We start from the raw sequence: 19,203 nt of genomic DNA, 5'->3' as shown, positions 1-19,203 counted from the left end.
CTGAAAAAACAATGCATCATATATTTAAATTTTAAGACTTACATAATGCATTTCCAAACAAATTAAAAAACAGTAGCTAAATTTCAATAAAAAGAATAAATATTATGTATTAGTTATAATTTATAAACTTACATTAATTAAACTAAATATTATAAATTAAAAAACAGTAGCTAAATTTCTGTAAAAAAAATAAATATTATGTATTAGTTATAATTTGTAAGCTTACATTAATTAAACTTAATATTATAAATTAAAAGACAGTACCTAAATTTCTGTAAAAAAAATAAATATTATGTTATTAGTTATAATTTATAAGCTTACATTAATTAAACTAAATATTATAAATTAAAAAACAGTAAGCTTACATACAAAGAAGAAGAAGAAGAAGAAAAAGAGCAGGCAGCAGTTAGCAGTCAGCAGCACGCAGCAAGCACGCAGGAGGAAGAAGAAGAAGAAGAAGAAGAGAAGCAGCAGGCAGCAGGAGCAGCAGCAGCAGAAGAAGAAGAGAAGAGAAGCAGCAGGCAGTGGGACGCAAGCAGCAGCAGTAGCAGAAGAAGAAGAAGAAGAAGAAGAAGAAGAAGAAGAAGAAGAAGAAGACTTACAAAGGTTCGAAGGCTTAAAGACGATCTCCAGCTGGTTCGAAATGTTGAAGGCGACGTGACAAACTCACGTCGTGCTCGAAGGCAGTCAGACGAACTCACGACTGCTTCGAAGGCAGGCAGACGAACTCGCGAGGGCTCTGGCTGGTTCGAAACGAAGTTGCGCAGGTCATGCTTCTTCAAAATGTCGAAGATGAACTCACGATCCTGGTCGAAGCTCGAAGACGAAGTCGCGAAGGCTTCCGGCTGGTTCAAAGGCTCACAAATGAACTCACGAAGGGCTTCGAAGGGTCGAAAGGGGCTAGGGCTCTGTTCGTTTTGAGTCGAATGAGGGATACGAGTCTGGCTTGGGCTATTAAATGGCTTAAAAATACACAAGGCGCGCCTCACTACGCCTCGCGCTTCACTGCGCCTCGTCTCGCCTGCGGTCGCCTCTTGCAGGTCGCCTCGCCCCACCTGGTATGAGGCGGCAGACTCATCGCCTCACTGTGCCTTGCGCCTAGGAGGCGCGCTTTTAACTACTATGGACTGGAGGAGGAAGTACTTATCTTTTAGGGGCCATATCATAATTATTAGTGCTTCCCTCTCTAACATCCCTATTTATTTCTTATTCCTTTCTAAGTACCTAGGAGTATTGCTAGGAATCTTGAGAGGTTGATGCATGACTTTCTTTGGTCATGTTTTAGGAAGAATAAAAGAGATCACCTCGTTAACTTGGAGGTAATTAGAAGACCTAAATCTAATGGGGGACTAGGGCTTGGTAATATGGGTTCTAAAAGTAACTCTCTAATTGGAAAAAGATTGTGGAGGTTTCCCTTGGAGGTAAATTACGCATGGCCAAAGCGATAAAAAGTTTAGGTTCAGTGGGATGGGTGGGAAACTGGAGAAAATGGCACTGTTTCCCACACAAATCCTGAGAATTTTGTTTCTCACGCTGCCTATCTATTCTTACCCCCACCCATTTTGGAGTGGTAAAAGGGTTTGGTTCTGGGAAGATGTTTTGGTGGGTGAAGACTGAGAGGATGTTGCCTCATCTGTATAAGCTTTTTACTCTTCACAGTGCACAAATCAGCTCTTTCTTTTATTCAAAGGTGGGTTATCTTTCATAAGGTTTCCATTTTTTATTTATTTTTAGTAATTTCAATGAAAGAGGTTGATAAGCTCAGTACCTTGCTTAATGCTCTAGATCATATTCCTTCCATAGCGACGATGAGAGAGTGATTTCTCACATATGCTTTCTGCAAAACCTTTTTCTTCTTTCATGTCTTAAAAATCTTCTTCCCCCAATTTTTCCCTTGGAGCCAGATCATTTGGAAGGAAAAGTTTTAATTTAAGATTTAGACTTACATTAGATTGTGACTATCAATAGGATTAACACACATGATTAGTTATAGATTCGAAGACACCATAAAATTTTCAATTTTAAAAAATGGATGTTGTGCTGAGTCCCGTGCAGCGAGCGCACACCTTTTCCTTCATTATCGGGTGGCAAACCATCTATGGGGTAACCTTTTTTCTTATTCTGGTGAAGTAGGAAGACAAGAGCTTTATGGTGTTGTGCTGTATGTGCTATCATGTTGACCCTTTGGATTGAAAGAAATTTGAGAATCTTTAAGGATTGCGCAACCTTTCCTAGCTTGTCATGGGATAGAGTAGAATTTTTGGCTTCTTAGCCCATTGATCGGTTCTTCTTGGAGTGTTTCTGTTTGGCATTCATAGGGACTGGAGGGAAGCTTTATTGCAATTGTATTGTAACTTTTCTTTTTGTTTTCCAGAGGACATTTTGCTCTCTTTTTTTGTTCCTTATTTGTTCTCTGCTAATATATTTTTTCTGGTCCAAAAAAGAAAAATCGATTGTTACTTTAGCTACGCATACAATTAGGACATACTTTCTTAGATGCCCAAGATTCTTATCCATATAACATAATTAGTCTTACAACCATCTTATGATAATCCAGTTAATTTTACACTATGTTCAACAGTTTGGAGGGCGAGGAACGGAAGGATCTTTTAGATAGGAAAATAAAAGAAAAAGGGAGTAGAAGTGGGTGGTTTATCTTGCCTTGTTTCCATGCTTTATTTAGTGTAGACCTCAGCACATGAAAAAAATACGGTTTTGTTTTTGTTTATCTTGAGTCCTCAAGATCTTAAAGCGTCTCTTTGTAGTTCAAACATGGATTCTATTTCTCTAGTTCCATCCATCTTTAAGACCACCTCCAGATTCCTTCAAGGCAACCCATGATCTAGAGAATATTTGGGGGAAAAAGTGCAGTCATGAAAGCTGGAGAATATTATGAGTTTGCAAGTGAGAACCACAAAAAATAAATAAAATAAAATAAAATAAATAAAAAATAAAAAATACAACAACAATAATTTGTACACCATTTCCACAGCTGCATCAATGAAAGGCATGAAACAGAAAGTGATACATAAACTTGTTCCTCAATCATTCTGCTTGGCAGTTCAGCCTTGCTATAAGACAAGCCTCAAAATACATTATAATGTGTATATACTTGATACTTCTTAATGGCAGTGTAAGAATCATTATTTACTCACAGCATGCTAAAAGCAAAACTTTGCAGTCTCTAAATCAAACCTTTTCGTCAAATCGAAAGAGATATTGGTCAAAATAGGGAGAAGGACTCTGTGACTGACAACTGAAAGGCAAAGAGGCCAGCATCTTCTTCACAAACTGCATAAACAAGAAGTCAATAGCTGATTAAAGATGGTCACCCTACAAAGCTGGATATAAATGGATCTTATGTGTAGAAATAGGACAGCTTAGCAAAAGCAAAAGATTCCTGAAAAGATGACTAGTTGTGCCCTTTAAGGTATAGGAGGCACAGCTTTAAAACATTAGACTTTTGATTTAAAAAATCTGGATATTTTAAGAATATTAGGGGCCATTTAGTATCACTGTAAAAAATTAGAGAAATAAAAACCAGAAACAGAAACTAGAAACTAGAACCAACAACCTATTTGGTTAACATTTATAAAACTAATACAAATTAAAAACTTAATTAAAAAATGTTGATTTACATCTTTAAATCAAATAATATTATAAAAATATGATTAAAATAATAAAATTACAAATAATACACATTAAAAAATTACTATAATTATTTTACTTAATTGTTCTACTATTGAACTTTACAATAAAAATTTTATTGGAAATGAAAATTGATAAATAGTAAAAGTATTTTGTAATTGGATTTGTTATTTTTTAAAATTTACGTATATTTTTATTTTAATTATATTTAAATTCATATGATCATTTAATTTTGATTTTAATTTTAAAGTGTATAAAATGAATAATTTAATCCAAATAAACTATTTTTGGAAATTAAAATTTCTAGCAATAGTTGCCAAAACAACTAAAAACCATAAAATTCAGTTTTTTAGTTTTTTAGCAAACAACTAAAAACCAGCAACAGAAAGAGAAAACTGACACCATAAACAAATGTGCTTTTATAATTTGTTTCTTCACTATGAACTATGGAGAAACAGAAACAGAAAATAGGAAACAACAACAATACCAAACAGGCCCTTAGTTATTTTGGTCTCATTTTGATATAGTATCTTGGAATTGTTTTATGATTTTTTATGATCTTATCCTTAGAAATTCTTATTTGTCTATCTATATAGGCCTATTTTATAGATAAAAAAAATATAAGATATTGTTAACTTTTTGAGTCTGATCCCTATTTTGATGCTGACAAAGCATCAGTTTCTTATGTGTGTTTTTAAGTGTTTGAACAGGTTTACTATTCAACACACACATAAGGCAAAAGGGAAATGGAAGCCAGAAGACTTAAAGCTTACTTCAACTGGCGCATTCCATGGAGAGAAGAGCAATGAAGAAGAAGAAGAAGAAGACGATATTTAATTTTAATTTGTAAATGCATTTAATTTTTTTTCTATACTTGATCCATAACAATGCAAGCATTTACATGATATGGATACTCAGAATGACTGTAGATAGACCCGAGGGACCAACACACTTCACAGAAAACCTTTTTCCTAACAACTAAATCATACAAAAAGGTTTAAATTGGTAGAAGTCAAATATTTGACTTGGCTCGGTCAACCAAACTTCAAAAGTACCTTTTTCTACCTTCCCCGGCCGACCGAACCTGTAGTTCAAAATGAGCTCGGTCGACCGAAATTCAAAGAGCAGTCAACTGAACCTACAAAGGGTTCAGAACCGCCCTGAGACAGTCGACCAAATCCATAGTTCAAAATGGCCACAATCGACTCAACTTATTAATATGGCCGACCAAACCATTTCTATGATTGACCAAACCTCTCGGGTTGGGTTATTTTCCAACGCTAATTAAGTTTAATTTTTTCATAAAACAATTTGAAAAATATCGAGCGTGTCCCTTAACGGTCAAATTTCCTGAAAATCTATAAACCCCCTCCATAACTCAAATTAGCAACTTTGATTAACAAATTTTTCTCTCAAATTTTTTAGTTATTCAAAGTTCCCCCAACTACTTTTTCATTGCAAAAATCTTTATGGAGTAAATTTTATACTCTCCTAAACTCTTTTTATCATTTTTTGAAAAATCTTTTGAAAGAGAGCATTTTATTTTGTTTGGCCATTTCATTTTTCAAAATCACTTACTCTCTTGAACTTTTAGTTTGAAAATTATTTTTGAGAGTAGGTTTAGAGGTCTTCCCATATTATTTCTTTGATAAATATTTTGTGGGAAAAACTCTTCTTAGCCTTTGAATCTTTGCACCTCCATTGCAAGATTCAAATGCTCAAATAGTATTCATTGCACAAATATCTTTGAGCTTAACTCCTAAATTCTCCAAATATTTTTATTTGCAAAAATCTTTGTTAGAGAACATATTTATTATTTACATATATTCATATATATTATTTGTGCAAAAACTATTTAAAGAGAAAAATCTAGGTTCTCCTATACTTGTATTGAAATATATTTTTGGGAGCAAATTTTAATAGGGTCACATCTTTGAATATTTTATCATAAACATCATTTCTCAAAGATTGAAAATATTGTTTTGAGAAAACAACCTTACTCTACTGAGGTTTCATATCATATTAGAGTGTGCATTTTATGAGCTTAAATGTGTACATACTAACTTATTTTTGAAGCATGTTATATGTACAAAAATGATTTTTAATGTATCGGTTGGGTTCATCTCGTTAATTGAACTGGGTAGTCTTAGTCTCGTAAGTAAGACCGGTTGGTTTCAGCCCGGGAAATTGAACTGGGGAGTCTCCACCCCGTAAGGGAGACAAGTTGGGCTCAGCCTTGTAATTGAGCTGGAGTTTACCTTACCACATAAGAAAAGGTTATAACGGCTTCTGCTCCGTTTGTTTAAATGAGCAGGGATAGTGTAATCCTTGGGGGGTATGCCTAAGACGGGGATGTAAGCTGGTTTGGCCAAACCTCGATAACAAATATCGTGTGTCACTCTCTCTATCTCATTTATATTTTTGCACTTAAATTTCTGCATGTGTATGCTTTCATTTGTCGTTATAATTATTTGCATGCACACCTCTATTTTAAATGAGATATGTTTCACATGTGTGTCTGCTTTTATTGTTTTATTAATTTATTTACACAAGTGAAAATGGGATACGATCTATGGTGAATCGGCGTAAATGTTTAATTTATCCAAAATGTTTTTAAAACCCAATTCACCCCCCCCCCTTTTTTCTCGGGATCACACCAATTCCAACAGGTATGTTAAGAAATGAAGAGAATACAAGAAAAAGAGGACAAGGGATCTTCAAAAAAGACCGCGAAAAACGAAGAAAGAAAGACAACCCCAAAGCCTAACTGCCCACCAACCCAAAGATCTAACAAGCACTACCAAAGAAAGCCCCTTTTCATACCCTTTCCTTCATAGTTAATATAGCGTTGCAAATTTGCCAATTCTCTTTGACTTTTCCTAGTCTTACTCTTACTATTTATATATATAGGGCTTCCGGATGCAAGGAATGATTTTGGATGATTTTAAATTTTTGATAGAAAGAAGGGACTTCATGAAGAGAAGAAATAATATACAAGAAGGATAAGACAACCTTTAGGAAACAAAACAAAGCTGCAATCGAAAAAATAAATCACATAAAAACTAGAAATAAGAAACAAATCACGCTAATAGAGCCAATCAACCTCACTATATATTAAAAAGGTACACACTCCCAAAGAAACTAGATGAAAATCCACATCGAACCAAACAAAAAAACAATCCAGTCCTAGATCAGATCTATAGACAACTTATAACAACCACAATAACAATCCTTAACTCAACATTATGTTTCAGCACTAGATCTTTGCTACAATAGTCTTTTCTTGCCAAGTAACAAGATTACGCACACCCCCCTTGCCCCCACACAAAACAAATGAACTAGAGAAAACCCATGATCACACAATTTTTTATTACATTTACAATCGACAGAACCAGTGCAATCTTCAGGAGAGAATTCCATGATCTCACAGTTTTACTACATTTATATATCAAACCTATGCTAGGTGATCCTTTGAGATACCGTAGACTCCTACAGCTAACATCTAAATATGGCTGTTTTGGATGATCCATAAATTGACTCACCAATCCAACAACAACGGACATGGCCAAGTCTAGTGACAGTCAAGTAGATCAACTTACCCTCAATTGCCTGAATTGAAATTTCTCTTCATACATGGTTTTAAATAGTGGTAACGGTCCATATAATGGTAATGGGCGCAGACAATATGTAATGGGTAATGAACACTGGATCTGTGAATTCATTTTTTGCATTGGAAGACTTCTTAAAAACATAATGATTTACATGTTTGATCCTAGATTTCTATATACTAATGCTTTAAATGACTTCAGTAAATTTTAATCACTTTAAATATAACATATATTACAAGTATTGGATGTCATCTTGGTTGCTTTAGTTTCTATTGGCGACAAGAAGAATGATTATAAGTGAAATTAAAACTACGACATCATAAATATAAAGAAATGTAAGAAATAGAATGGCATTGTTTGTACTCCATCTTCAATGGAATTTTTTTGTTATCAAAAAATAAAATATAGAATGTTAATATGTTAAACAAGAACAAAAATTCTTACAATAGAACGTCTTTTCGTCTCCAAACTAGATGAAAGAAAAATAGAAAAAAAAATTCAAATAACTAATGAACATATGTAACTTAATGAGAGAAAAAGTTAGGTCTATTTGAATGATAGTTAATAAAAAAATTTAGGTTAAATGGGAAAGAAAAATAGACCCAAAAATGATTTTTTTTAAATTGAAAAATCACTAATTAAATAAACCAACTCAAATTGAGTTTCTAAGCTTCAATGAAAGGAAAAGGGAGGGGGAAAATTCGAAAAAAAAGACACAAATACCTGTTTTAGTCATTCATAGCCAATCTAGCATTGTAATGGCCTATAACAAATTGTGGCTGCCTTTACACATGTGAATCAGAGTACCTTCGAGATGTCACCCTGTTGGCCTTACAAGGCTTAAAATCTTGTTTTGATGATAACAAATCAGAGGAATTTAACATATTTGGTTAAGTGATGATATTTCTGGACTCAAGTATGTGAATACAAGGTCAAGTGCTCACAAGGATCATTAAAAGCTTATACTCCAAAGAGAGATGATCAAATTAAGCTTAAAGAATATTAAGGCATGGATTCAAAGATGATCTAGTAAAGCTTGAAGATCATGAGAGCATGAATATTAAAGAGCACTTGCTAAAATCTTAAAGTATAATGAAGCTTGAAGACAAGATGGAGTCAAAGAAAGACAAGGTTCAAAAGAAAAGAAATAGAAAGCTCAAGATCACTAAGGACTCAAAAGCCACATTCATATGTTGAGTGATCCAAAGGAAGCTCAAGCAACATTCACATAAGTAAAGTGTATGTGGAAACTTAAAGCTAACTCAAGCTCAAGCCAAAAGGGACATAAAGCAAAATACCATGGAAGACTTGAACATTAGAGTTTTCGGCTTTAAGATCAAGATGTAAGTACTTCATATCAAATATCTCAAGAAATATTTTGAAGCTCTTTAGGGGTATTTATGGACTTAGAGACCTTATTTCAAAACGCAAAAAAAGTTTTATGAGAACTCAAAGCAAGAGAGCAAAAAGAACTTTTGAAAACTAAACTGAAAAATTAGAAAATTGACTGTCCAGACGATTGAGGTGCAATTCTAGAAGATTGAAGAATTGCCTCGGAAGACTAAAGTTTAACTTCAGTCTACTGAAGAATTTCCTCAGAAGACTAAAGGATAAGTTCAGTCTACTGAAGAATTTCCTATTGGAATATAGAAGAGGCAGTACACCCTTAGAAGACTCAACCCTTCACCCCAATCAACTGATCCTATATCCAGATATATTTTTTAGAGTTTTAAAAGTATTTCAGAAGACTGAACTCGACACTTCAATCTACTGAACACTGTTAACGGCTAGAAATTTTAAATGTTTTAAAATTCAAATTAAGGTTTCTTGTGCCCTAAATTTTATGAAAATTTGGTAAATACTCCAAGTAATCTTGGGTAACACGAAAATACTTTTAAGAGCCTATAAATACGTGCTTTTAGCAAATCAAACACACCAAGAAATTAAAAATCTGTTTCAAAACTGAAAGCACACTTGCTATCTCAAAGCTCTGTCTTGCTCTCACTCTTGCAATACTGATTTGCTGAGAATTCTAAAGTGCTGAATCAGTCTTTTTTGATCTCTATACTTCTGAGTTGCTAAATCTCATCTAGAGAAGATCCCGGTGATAAAGTCTCTTGAGCTTCAATCTACTTCAATTTGATATTTGATATTGAAGTATATAGTACTTTAAATTGTACTAATCTGCTCTTGTGAGAGTGTTATTATACATAGGGATTGTTTCTTGTTTCCTTGTAGTGAATTGATGGTCCAGGTTGTTGGATTGTTGTAATGAGCGTGGGGTATAGTTTGGAGAGGTGTTGCTCTAGCCTATTGAAGGAGTGACCAAGCGTGGGGTATCGCTTGGAGAGGGGGTTGTACCCTTAAGGAGGAATTTGTAATGGTTTGCTTCGCCCAGAAAGAAGTGTTCTAGTGGAATTCTTAGGTGGTATTGGCCTAAGGCGAGGACGTAGGTTGGGGATAAGGTGAACCTCGTTAAAATCTCGGCATCTCTCTTACTCTTCTCTTTATTTTCAGCGTATATATACATTGTGTTGTGTGAATGCAAAGCGCAGGTTGCTAAAATAAAAAATTGAGATTAAAGAAGACTCTTAATTTAAGAAAGTATTTTTGATTAAACTTTTGCGGAAACCCAAAAAGGAGTATGTTGTTTAATCGTTTGCGGAAATCTTAGTTAATAGAGTGCAAACAAATTTCATTAACCACAGGGCTTACATATATTCATAGGGCTATATACAACCAAATACCTTGAGTTCTTGGAAAAGCTGAGAATTGCCAAAAAGCTATCTTGATTGGGTATTTTGTTATTGATTACTTTAGTTGTTGATTGGTTGTTGGATTGTTCAAGGTTTGTTTACTTGTAGTGTCTATTTGTGGATTGATTATTCAATTAAGCTTTTGCGGAGTGTTTGATAAATTAACAAGAAGTTAAGAATTCATAAAAAAGAACTAAAATTTTTAATAACCCAATTCACCCCCCCCCCCCCTTTCTTGGGATTACACCTTAACTTTCACACCCTATAACCTTGGAAGCCATTGACACTATTACATGATGTTTGTAACGGGCGTTACACACCAATTTCTTTAAACTATGCTTCAAAGTCTAACCTGAAATCCCTAGACAACTTCGCATTTTGGATTCACAAGAGTAAGCAAGTCGAAGGTATATTTTTCTGAGACAGATTGAACCCTTTCTTACTTTGTACAATCCCAATACCAAGAAGGTAACACAGAGTATCCCAAGTCCTTGATTTGAAATTTTGTTTGAAGAACATTAGTAAAAGCTCATCAGTGCTAGTGATGATAATATCATAAACATAAACTACTAGAAGTGCTACATGTCTCCTTTTTTGTGGACGAAGGCCAAATGATTAGGATAGTACTAAATAAAACCAAATATAGGGACCATCATACCAAATTTGTTAAACCAAGCTCAAGGAGACTACATAAAATCATAAATGGCCTTATGCCACCATCATGCCTTAACCATCCCCTAAGAAACATGCCCAAGAAGTTGCTCCATGTATACTTCTTATTGAAAACCTCTATACAAGGAGGTGTTGTTCACATTTGACTTATGGCCAGCCAAATTAACTACCAATAGGATCAATGCATGTTGAGCAACATAAAGGTCTTAAAATAATCAAACCAGATGTTTGGTGTACCCTTTGGCAATTAATCAAGCCTTAATCCACTTGATAGACATTAGGAAGATCCAACCCTTGAGTAGCCTCTAGCAAAACCCTAGCTACCTTGTCACCAACCTATTCTATAACCACACAAGCAATATGTCATTCTCTTTCCCCCAATCCTCATAACTGGAGAAAGAGGAGAATGCAGAAGATATTTGGACTTCTCTTTTGCATTATTATAGACATGCATTGCCTAAGACCACAATAGGTACTTGGAGGATCCAACCATTTTGATGGCTATGATATGTACATTAACAGTATCAATTGAAACTCTGTCTATAGAGGTCATGAGAGCCACCCCCAATACATTGCAGTCAGCACACATCAGTATCGAGAATGGAGAACACAGCAACAATGCAGAATCAGGCAACACACACTAGCACAGAACAACACTTCGGAACTTCAAGAAGCAACTATGACCATAGAATTGAAGAATAGAACTTTAACAATTTTAGTTATTTCCTTATTGTCGCAAAGGAACTTTTCCAAAATCTAGCTGTCGATTTCCTGTAATTGCTCCACGATTTGGTTTGTTCCACTTGAATCTTAGGGAACTAGAGAGATATTTTGGCCTTCGTTCACAGATGGGTGACAATCCTTCTTCCCTATATTCTCGACTTGCATATTGGGGCTTGAAAATTGGGCATCTTGGGCCTGCCCACTATGAGTGGCCCAATCTTCCTTTCCCATAGGCTGGCTATCCAAAATAGGGCCCTGAAAATCTTAGGCCCACTGCTTACAAATGGCCCAATCATCTTTTACCTTAGACTGGCCATCCAAAATAGGGCCCCGCAAATTATGGGAATGTTCAATTAATAAGCCCATTTTATATAAAAATGGGGCCCTTCCTTTTTCCATTAACTTGTGCAAGTCGAATACAATAACCAATCAGCCAGGCTCAAAATTTTTATCTTCGTATTCCCCTACCATAACCCTAGCCACCTCAACAAGAACTTGATGTAGGACAGGAATGGTTGACCTAGTCTTATGGTTTCAACCCTCACACAAGCACATACACTCAAGACACTTTGATTTAAGAACTCAATTAACTAAACATAAACACAATAAATCAAGCTTCATTTCACATGTTGTTGTATTTTTAAAGAGTGTATGATACTGTTCGAAAATAAGTCCCAAGAGTTCTTTCACAAAGGAATCAAGTTATATGCAACAAAGATGTTATTCAAAATTTCAAGAATTTAAGTTCTATTGTTAGCAAGCAATATTCCCACAATTAAATTTAAACTAGCAAGTATCAATATTAAAGTCAATGGATTCAAATGTGGTATTCAAGCATGGAATTTCAGACTTTTAGGCAAAGGCTTCAACATAAGCAAGGGTTTACAATATATAGCAAGGATTCAAACACAAGTACTGAAATTACCTAGAGAATTGTTTGGATGACTTGACGTCGTTCAACACAAGTCTTAGACCACACTAGAAAATTCCTTGGAACAAGCTTTGAAACACCAAGATGAATGCTGCAATGTAATGGAGGGAAAGTGGCCGTGTGGGGGGTATTTTGGTGTGGCCGTGTGGATGCGTTGGAGGATATGGAGATGAAGTGGTTGGATAGAATAGTGGTCTCTCACTACCTGATCTCTGGGGAGAACGACATAGCCTCACACTACACAATCAAAGATTGGACAAAGCTAAACAAGCTTCAACAAAAGGAATTCTATTCGATATTCAAACTTAGCTCCTTTCTTACAATGATACAAGACATATATAGACTTAGCAAGGGGAAGGGGGAGATAAAGCATTGACTAGCTAAGCTACCATGGGGAGACAAGACTTTAATTAGCTAACACACTCCATACAAGCATGGGAGACAAGCTAATAAATATGAAAACTTACCAAACACATTAACTACTACACAACTTACTAGACTCTTACAAGTTACTAAGCTCATAAACACTAACACAACTCACTAAGCACACACATGTTGCTTAGTTGACTTAAACTTATTTTAAATTAAATATAAAAACATAATCCAAAAGAAAGTCAATTCCGTGTGGGGCCCATTGGAGCCGTGTGGGGCCCACATGGGTCTTCTTGTACCTAATATTCTTGAAATAACATATCCAATCATAATATAAAGTCAACATAACAAAGTCTTCAACCAAGAAAAATCTTCTATCACAAGAAGTCTTCAAATCAAAGAGTCTTCAAGATAATCCATGTGTTCCTACAAAATAATCATGAACTAATGTGGACATCTAGAGGTCGTCCGTGTGTTAGCATGTCGGCGAAGGAGTGGACATCAGGAGATCGTCCACATGTCACAACATCTGAAAAGGAGAGAGGTAAGGCATGCCGATCCCCATCAGAACTTCACCATCATCCAAAACCCTAGCTGCCATTGCAGTATCAGCACACCCGACTTCCTGTGCAATACGAACATGCATCTTTGGCAAGAAATCTTCTAGCATTGGCTTCCCTGCAATCTACGACTTGAGATTAGCCCCACATCCAATGCACATACCATCATCCCATTTGCAGCATCCTGCTTTCATTGTTGGAACTTGCTTTTACAGCCTTCTCCTTCACTGGCTTTCCCTTCCATCACCACTTGATCCATGATATGGGCTCTGATGGCCTACCCACAGTTGCGCCTCGCGATTGAAACCTAAACTATTTGGCTAATTCACAGAAGTTGCTTGTTGCTCGCAAAGTTGCACCAACCAACCCCTTTTGCTCCACAATGGACAAACAGAGAGAACATCTTACCATTCCAACCGAACCCTAACTCCAAAAACTCCCCACCCTAGTCCACTTAATTGACATCCAAAATAGCACATTCCCCATTTGGACCTTTCGAGAACCCCTAACAAAATCTAGAAGACCATTGGCAAACCAAAGAATTGCCTCCTTCGAAATTTTAATCCATCTATTCTAAGCGGGATTTTTCTCAAGAACAAACAGAAATTGAATATATCTCCCCTTGTCCAATCTCAAATTGAAGGTATTCCCTTCGATCTAAATCGTGAACTTTGCATCACCAGCTACATTCAGAGCCATAGAGAGATCAAGAGAGAGAAAGAGAGGAGAAGTCGTTTCACATGAGAGAGGAAAGACATAGCTAGAGCTTTGTGCAAGTCTTTTATGCATTTATACTAATCTTAGCCCAGATATTGTGGCAGTACAGAATTTTCCCTTTCCATTTTGATAATCAATTCTGAGATTTGATGCAGAACAGCATCAAGGATCTGCTGCTAAGGGAGAAATTAGAAGAAATTGAGGAGAGAAGGGAAGGGAAGGGGAAGAAGAAGATACAGTCGGAGGGGAAAGGACACACATTCACGTCAATTCAAATTCATCAATAACTGATTCTCATTGTCCTAGTTGGCAATGCTATGGATTTGAGTATTTAAGAATTGAGTACTGACAAGTATAAAACCTAACTTAACTACTCAACTAAGATTTGAATCCCAAGGATGATGTAATACACTGGCTGGTTTACAAGGGAAGATGTTTGTAAGTTTGATCCTTCTCTCTCAGAGCAGTCTGAGCAGTCTAAAGTCTCTTAATTCCCTAGTTTTAGTTTGATCCTTCAACCAATGAACTATGGCAGAGGATCACTTGCACTGCCCCTCAAGCATTTTTATAGAAGGCAGGTTTATAAAATTAGGAATTTCATTTTGATTTGGGAAATCAGGATATTTAAGGAATTTTGGCTACTTTGGGTTTATTTTGATATTTTAATTGCTTTCAGATTGTTTTGTAAGTTTTGGCTATTCTATCTTTAAGGTTTTTGCAGATGAAAGGGAATGATTTTGGATGATTAATTGAAATCATCTCTCTCTCTACATCAGTCCCACAACAATGTCCAGAAAATATACAAACAAGAAAGATTTGAATTATGATAATAAGAATTTACCTGGGAAAAGCTGCTAAATTTATTTTTTATGCTCCTTAGTTGCTCAAGAGCATAAATATTGTTCGAGTGAGATGATATAAAATTCATATATGAATTCCTCGATGTTGCATGGAAGTGGTCGCAAAACTGCTCGAACAAGAAATAGAGGTCATCTGCTGAAGCCTGCAGGAGCAAGGGATAAATGAAAATAGAAAGACACTCACATGCATGCCAACTATAAAGCATGATGCCTTCAAGATCATCTACTAAAGTCTGCACGAGCAAAGGGACAGATTTTTTACAAAATGAAAATGAAAAGAAAATAAAAACACATGCTAGATAATTAAAAAAGGTTTCACCAGCGTGCATGCATGTGTGGGTATGGAGGTGGGAGGGGGCGGTCTGTTTAGGCTTAGTTTGGCCTCCCTGTGGCTTTTGAGAAGGAACTTTAAAAAGGAAACTGATGAAAAAGAGCTGATTGAGATTATTTTTAAAAAATTTTGGTTCCTCTGTAAAAAGCAGGAGCTATTAAAAAGAAAAAGCTGACTTGAAGTGTTTGGCAAAAGAGTTGTAAGGAATCTAAAAGTATTTAAAAGCTTAACAATCTGTTTACCAAACATATTATACCCAGCTGTTACTTTTAAAAAGAAGCTGTGGGAAAAAAGGGGGCCAAAAACTCACCCTTAATCCCTAGAAGATACCTTATAAAATGCAATAATTTCAGTTGTCTCCATGTTATACACAGCAAAGAATGCAGGATAATGATCAGCATTTCGTGATACCTGCAGCTCCAAAAGCATTCAAATTCAATCACCATAAATATCTATGGAATAATAGAGCAAGAACCTTATTACGCTCAAGGAAGTGCACGTTTAAGAACTTCATTTACAATGTAAAGTATTCAAAGCTGAATAACACAGCTCAATCCCACACTAGTGGCTTATGCCTCCAAAGGTTTTAGGTGACCACTATAAATATCAATAGCTGGACATGTTAAAGATTAGGGTAAGCACAAACAATTTGAACATTAAAGGATTTTGTCAAAAGTGATAGGCTCAATATCCTTTCTAAAAAGAAATGTACAAGAATAGGACCAGCAGATCAAATAATTGAACCTTTAGGATCTGATGGATTTGAAATTAATGAGATTTCAGGCCCGTACTTTCAATTTATCTGTCTTTCATTAATAGTATAGGGTACATGACAACTTGTTTGCTGAAATTTCATTAATATCAACTCCACCAGATCACAAAAATTCTCAAGGAATCTAGCTTCATTTTTATCAGCTTTGCAACCAGAACAAAAGTGTGATGCTGCAAACAAATGCAATAAGAGGCATAATGAGATCAGAATAAAGGATGATCACATCCTATAGAATTGAGCAAGAGGCACTAATCAAAGGGAAAAATGTAAAAATGTAAATCAAAATATATGAAACTGTGTCCATATATTAAGTCCATAGAAGATTATTTTGATTGTTAATCTATTCACAGTGGTGAAAAAATCATTTGGTGAAGTTGAAAGTTTGAGACAACAATGGTAGCAGAATGTCAAACAGAACCTGATCAGATTTGAAAGCACCCATAAAAGACTACTGGATGAAACAAAATATGATTAAGCAATTCCTTGCTTTTTTCTTATGAAGAGAAACATCAATTTAAGCCTACCAAATAATGAAGATATCAGTTTGAAGGATCCTTCTGCAGTCATGTAGCCCATAATCCTAAACAAGGAGCTGGTTCTGCCTATTCTACAACACTAAATGTGCAGGCAGCAGTCAGAAATTTCTGCTGATGCTTCATCTGTGAACAACTAAAAACATTGGTTGATTGTGCCAAAAAGAAAACCCATATACATAATTACCAGGTTGAAGCAGTAGGATAGCAGGCAAATGTGCCAGTTGACAGCAAAGAGACATCATACAGTTAAAAGTGTCAATACACTGGGCTGAAGAGACAGGAGGGTAACGACAAAATACAGAGAAATGTCAAAAAGAAAAGGAGGACAATATGCAGAGAAATGTCCAAAGGAAAAGGTTCTGATTAGAAGGAAGATCCCAGTTTTCTTGGCAAAGAGGAACATGTACTTAAGAGAGTGAAGATGCACATGACATGAATGTTCTCCTAACCAACAATATCAGCTAGTTAGCAAGTAAGGTCTTAAATTTCAATTTCAACTAAAATTTTGAAGCTTTAAAAATAAAGAAATTTCAATGGAAATTTCAATTTCAATTTGAGAAAATGATGGAAATGGTAGCAAAGCAGGAAATTCTTTCATAATATATTAGAAATGGTTAACAAACATAATAATATAAGTTTTAGGACTAATAGGTTATAAATTAAATACATCTATGTTGTGTATGAGGTGTAATAATTGTAAAATAATATGCATTAAACATATATTTGTATTAAACACATTCAATTAATATAAATGAAAGTTATAAATCAATTAAAAATTATTTATTATACAAGTAAAGAAAGATAACTTAGACATAAATGGTTATATAAAATGTTGTTGTAAGTTTAATTTTTCATACAATTTCAAACACCATTGTAAAAATTTTTTGTTTCAAAAAAAAAAAAAAAATACAATCAATTACAGTTGAATAATTGGGTAAAATGGAAGAACTAACATCAATGTAGGTTTCTCCCTCTATTTATAATATATGTCAAGTACAATACCAATGACCATAATGCCCTTACTATAACACATAATAATAATGCTAAATAACAATTAACACTCCCCCAAAAGCTGTAAAATAAATATCATATGCTCCTAGCTTGTTACAAATGAAGTTCACATGAGGACCTCCCAAGGATTTAGTGAATAAATCAACAAGTTGTAAATCATACTTCACAAGAGTGGTTGTAATAAGCTTTTGTACAAGTTTCTCCAGCACAAAGTCGTAATCAACTTCAATCTGCTCTGTCAGCTCATGGAAGATCAGGTTGGAGGCAATATGAATAGTAGCTCAACTATCACACATCAGCTCCATAGGCTGAGAATGTGTAAAACCCAGTTCTTCCAACATGTTCTTTAACCAAACAAGTTCACATGTAGTGCGAGTCATAGCCTTATAATGTGATTCAGCACTGGACCTGGCCAACACAGTTTGTTTCCTACTCTTCCAAGAAAACAAATTACCACTAACAAAGACATAGTACCCAGCTGTAGATCCTTGGTTAGAAGGAAACTCAACCCAATTTGCATTTGTATATCTAGAATATGAGTGTGACCCCAATCCTGAATTCTTGATATAATAACCTCTCCCTAGAGCACCTTTAGGCTATCTCAAAGGCGAATTAGTGCATCCTGGTGACTTGTTCTTGAAGAATCGAGAAACTAACTCACAACACTTGTCGTGAAAGATACATCCGGTCAAGTGACTGCAAGATAATTCAACTTTCCAACAAATCTCTGATATCCTAGGTTAGGCAACAAATCACCTGTATCTACCACTAACTTACTGTTGGGATCCATAGGTGTATAATAGGGTTGGATTCCAACAACCCAACATCATTTAATAGATCAAGAACATACTTTCTTTGCGACTCACAAGAGATCTCGATACTTGTATTTCGAAGAAGTACTTCAATGGTCCAAATTCTTGGATTGAAATTAAGTCTATAAGAAAAGCTTTAGATCTTGGATTGATCATCTTCTCCAATAATCACAATATCATCTAAATACACAATAAACAAAATCCTGCCAAATGGAGTATGACGATTAAATACAAAGTGATACATTGCACACCATTGGAGGCTAAACTCATGTACGATAGCACTAAATCAACCAAACCATGCTCTCAAAGATTGTTTTAAATCGTATAATGATTTCTTGAGCCGATACACTAAGCATGACACCTCTAGAGCAACAAACCCAGGTGGTTGCTAAAAGAAATTATTTTAATATTGAGCAAAATGAGTATAATAATATTTATAAATAAAAATAAATTAAAAAATAAGTTAAAACCTATAATTAGTGATAGTAGAAATTGTAGGTTGAAGCACAATAATACGTTGTCCTAAAACAGATCGCCGCCACTTCAATGTAGTTGAATGGCACTCGATGTCCAATCTCTAGGATTCGATAGCCTATAGCTTCTAGTAAGTTGCACACTAAACCAGCTGCCTCTGAATTGAACCCAATCTCAGCTAAAGATAAGAAATTAAATAAGAAACTCATTTATCTCTTTATATTGTTAGATCATTCTTCTTGCTATCTCTACATCCTTTTCACAAAAACTAACAATTCCTTTATATAGGTTTTTTAAATTAGTCGTTGTTACTGGAATAAAATCCAAATAAATAAATAATATATAAGTAAAAAACTGAAAATAATAAATTGACTGTTATAACATTTATAATAAATTATATAATTAAAACAATAACCGTCA

The 19,203-nt window shown here is 35.0% G+C and overlaps 1 protein-coding gene across 3 annotated transcripts in view; it reads right to left on the bottom strand.

Annotated features, from left to right (window-relative positions):
- The window catches only part of LOC131160462 (light-mediated development protein DET1), a 104,171-nt gene that overhangs the window by 19,944 nt on the left and 65,024 nt on the right, over nucleotides 1-19,203 (bottom strand). For all 3 annotated transcript variants that reach the window (XM_058116166.1, XM_058116167.1, XM_058116168.1), the window contains 3 exons: nucleotides 15,509-15,589; nucleotides 14,829-14,990; nucleotides 3,196-3,291 (listed from right to left, as the gene is read on the bottom strand). In XM_058116166.1, coding sequence (XP_057972149.1) covers nucleotides 3,196-3,291; nucleotides 14,829-14,990; nucleotides 15,509-15,589 — 339 coding nt within the window. The remainder of the gene's footprint in view (nucleotides 1-3,195; nucleotides 3,292-14,828; nucleotides 14,991-15,508; nucleotides 15,590-19,203) is intronic.

The sequence above is a fragment of the Malania oleifera genome, chromosome 7 (genome assembly GCF_029873635.1).
Source record: "Malania oleifera isolate guangnan ecotype guangnan chromosome 7, ASM2987363v1, whole genome shotgun sequence".
NCBI lineage: Eukaryota > Viridiplantae > Streptophyta > Magnoliopsida > Santalales > Ximeniaceae > Malania > Malania oleifera.
The sequence above is the reverse complement of the archived record's forward strand: the minus strand, read 5'-3'. Positions and strand labels throughout refer to the sequence as shown.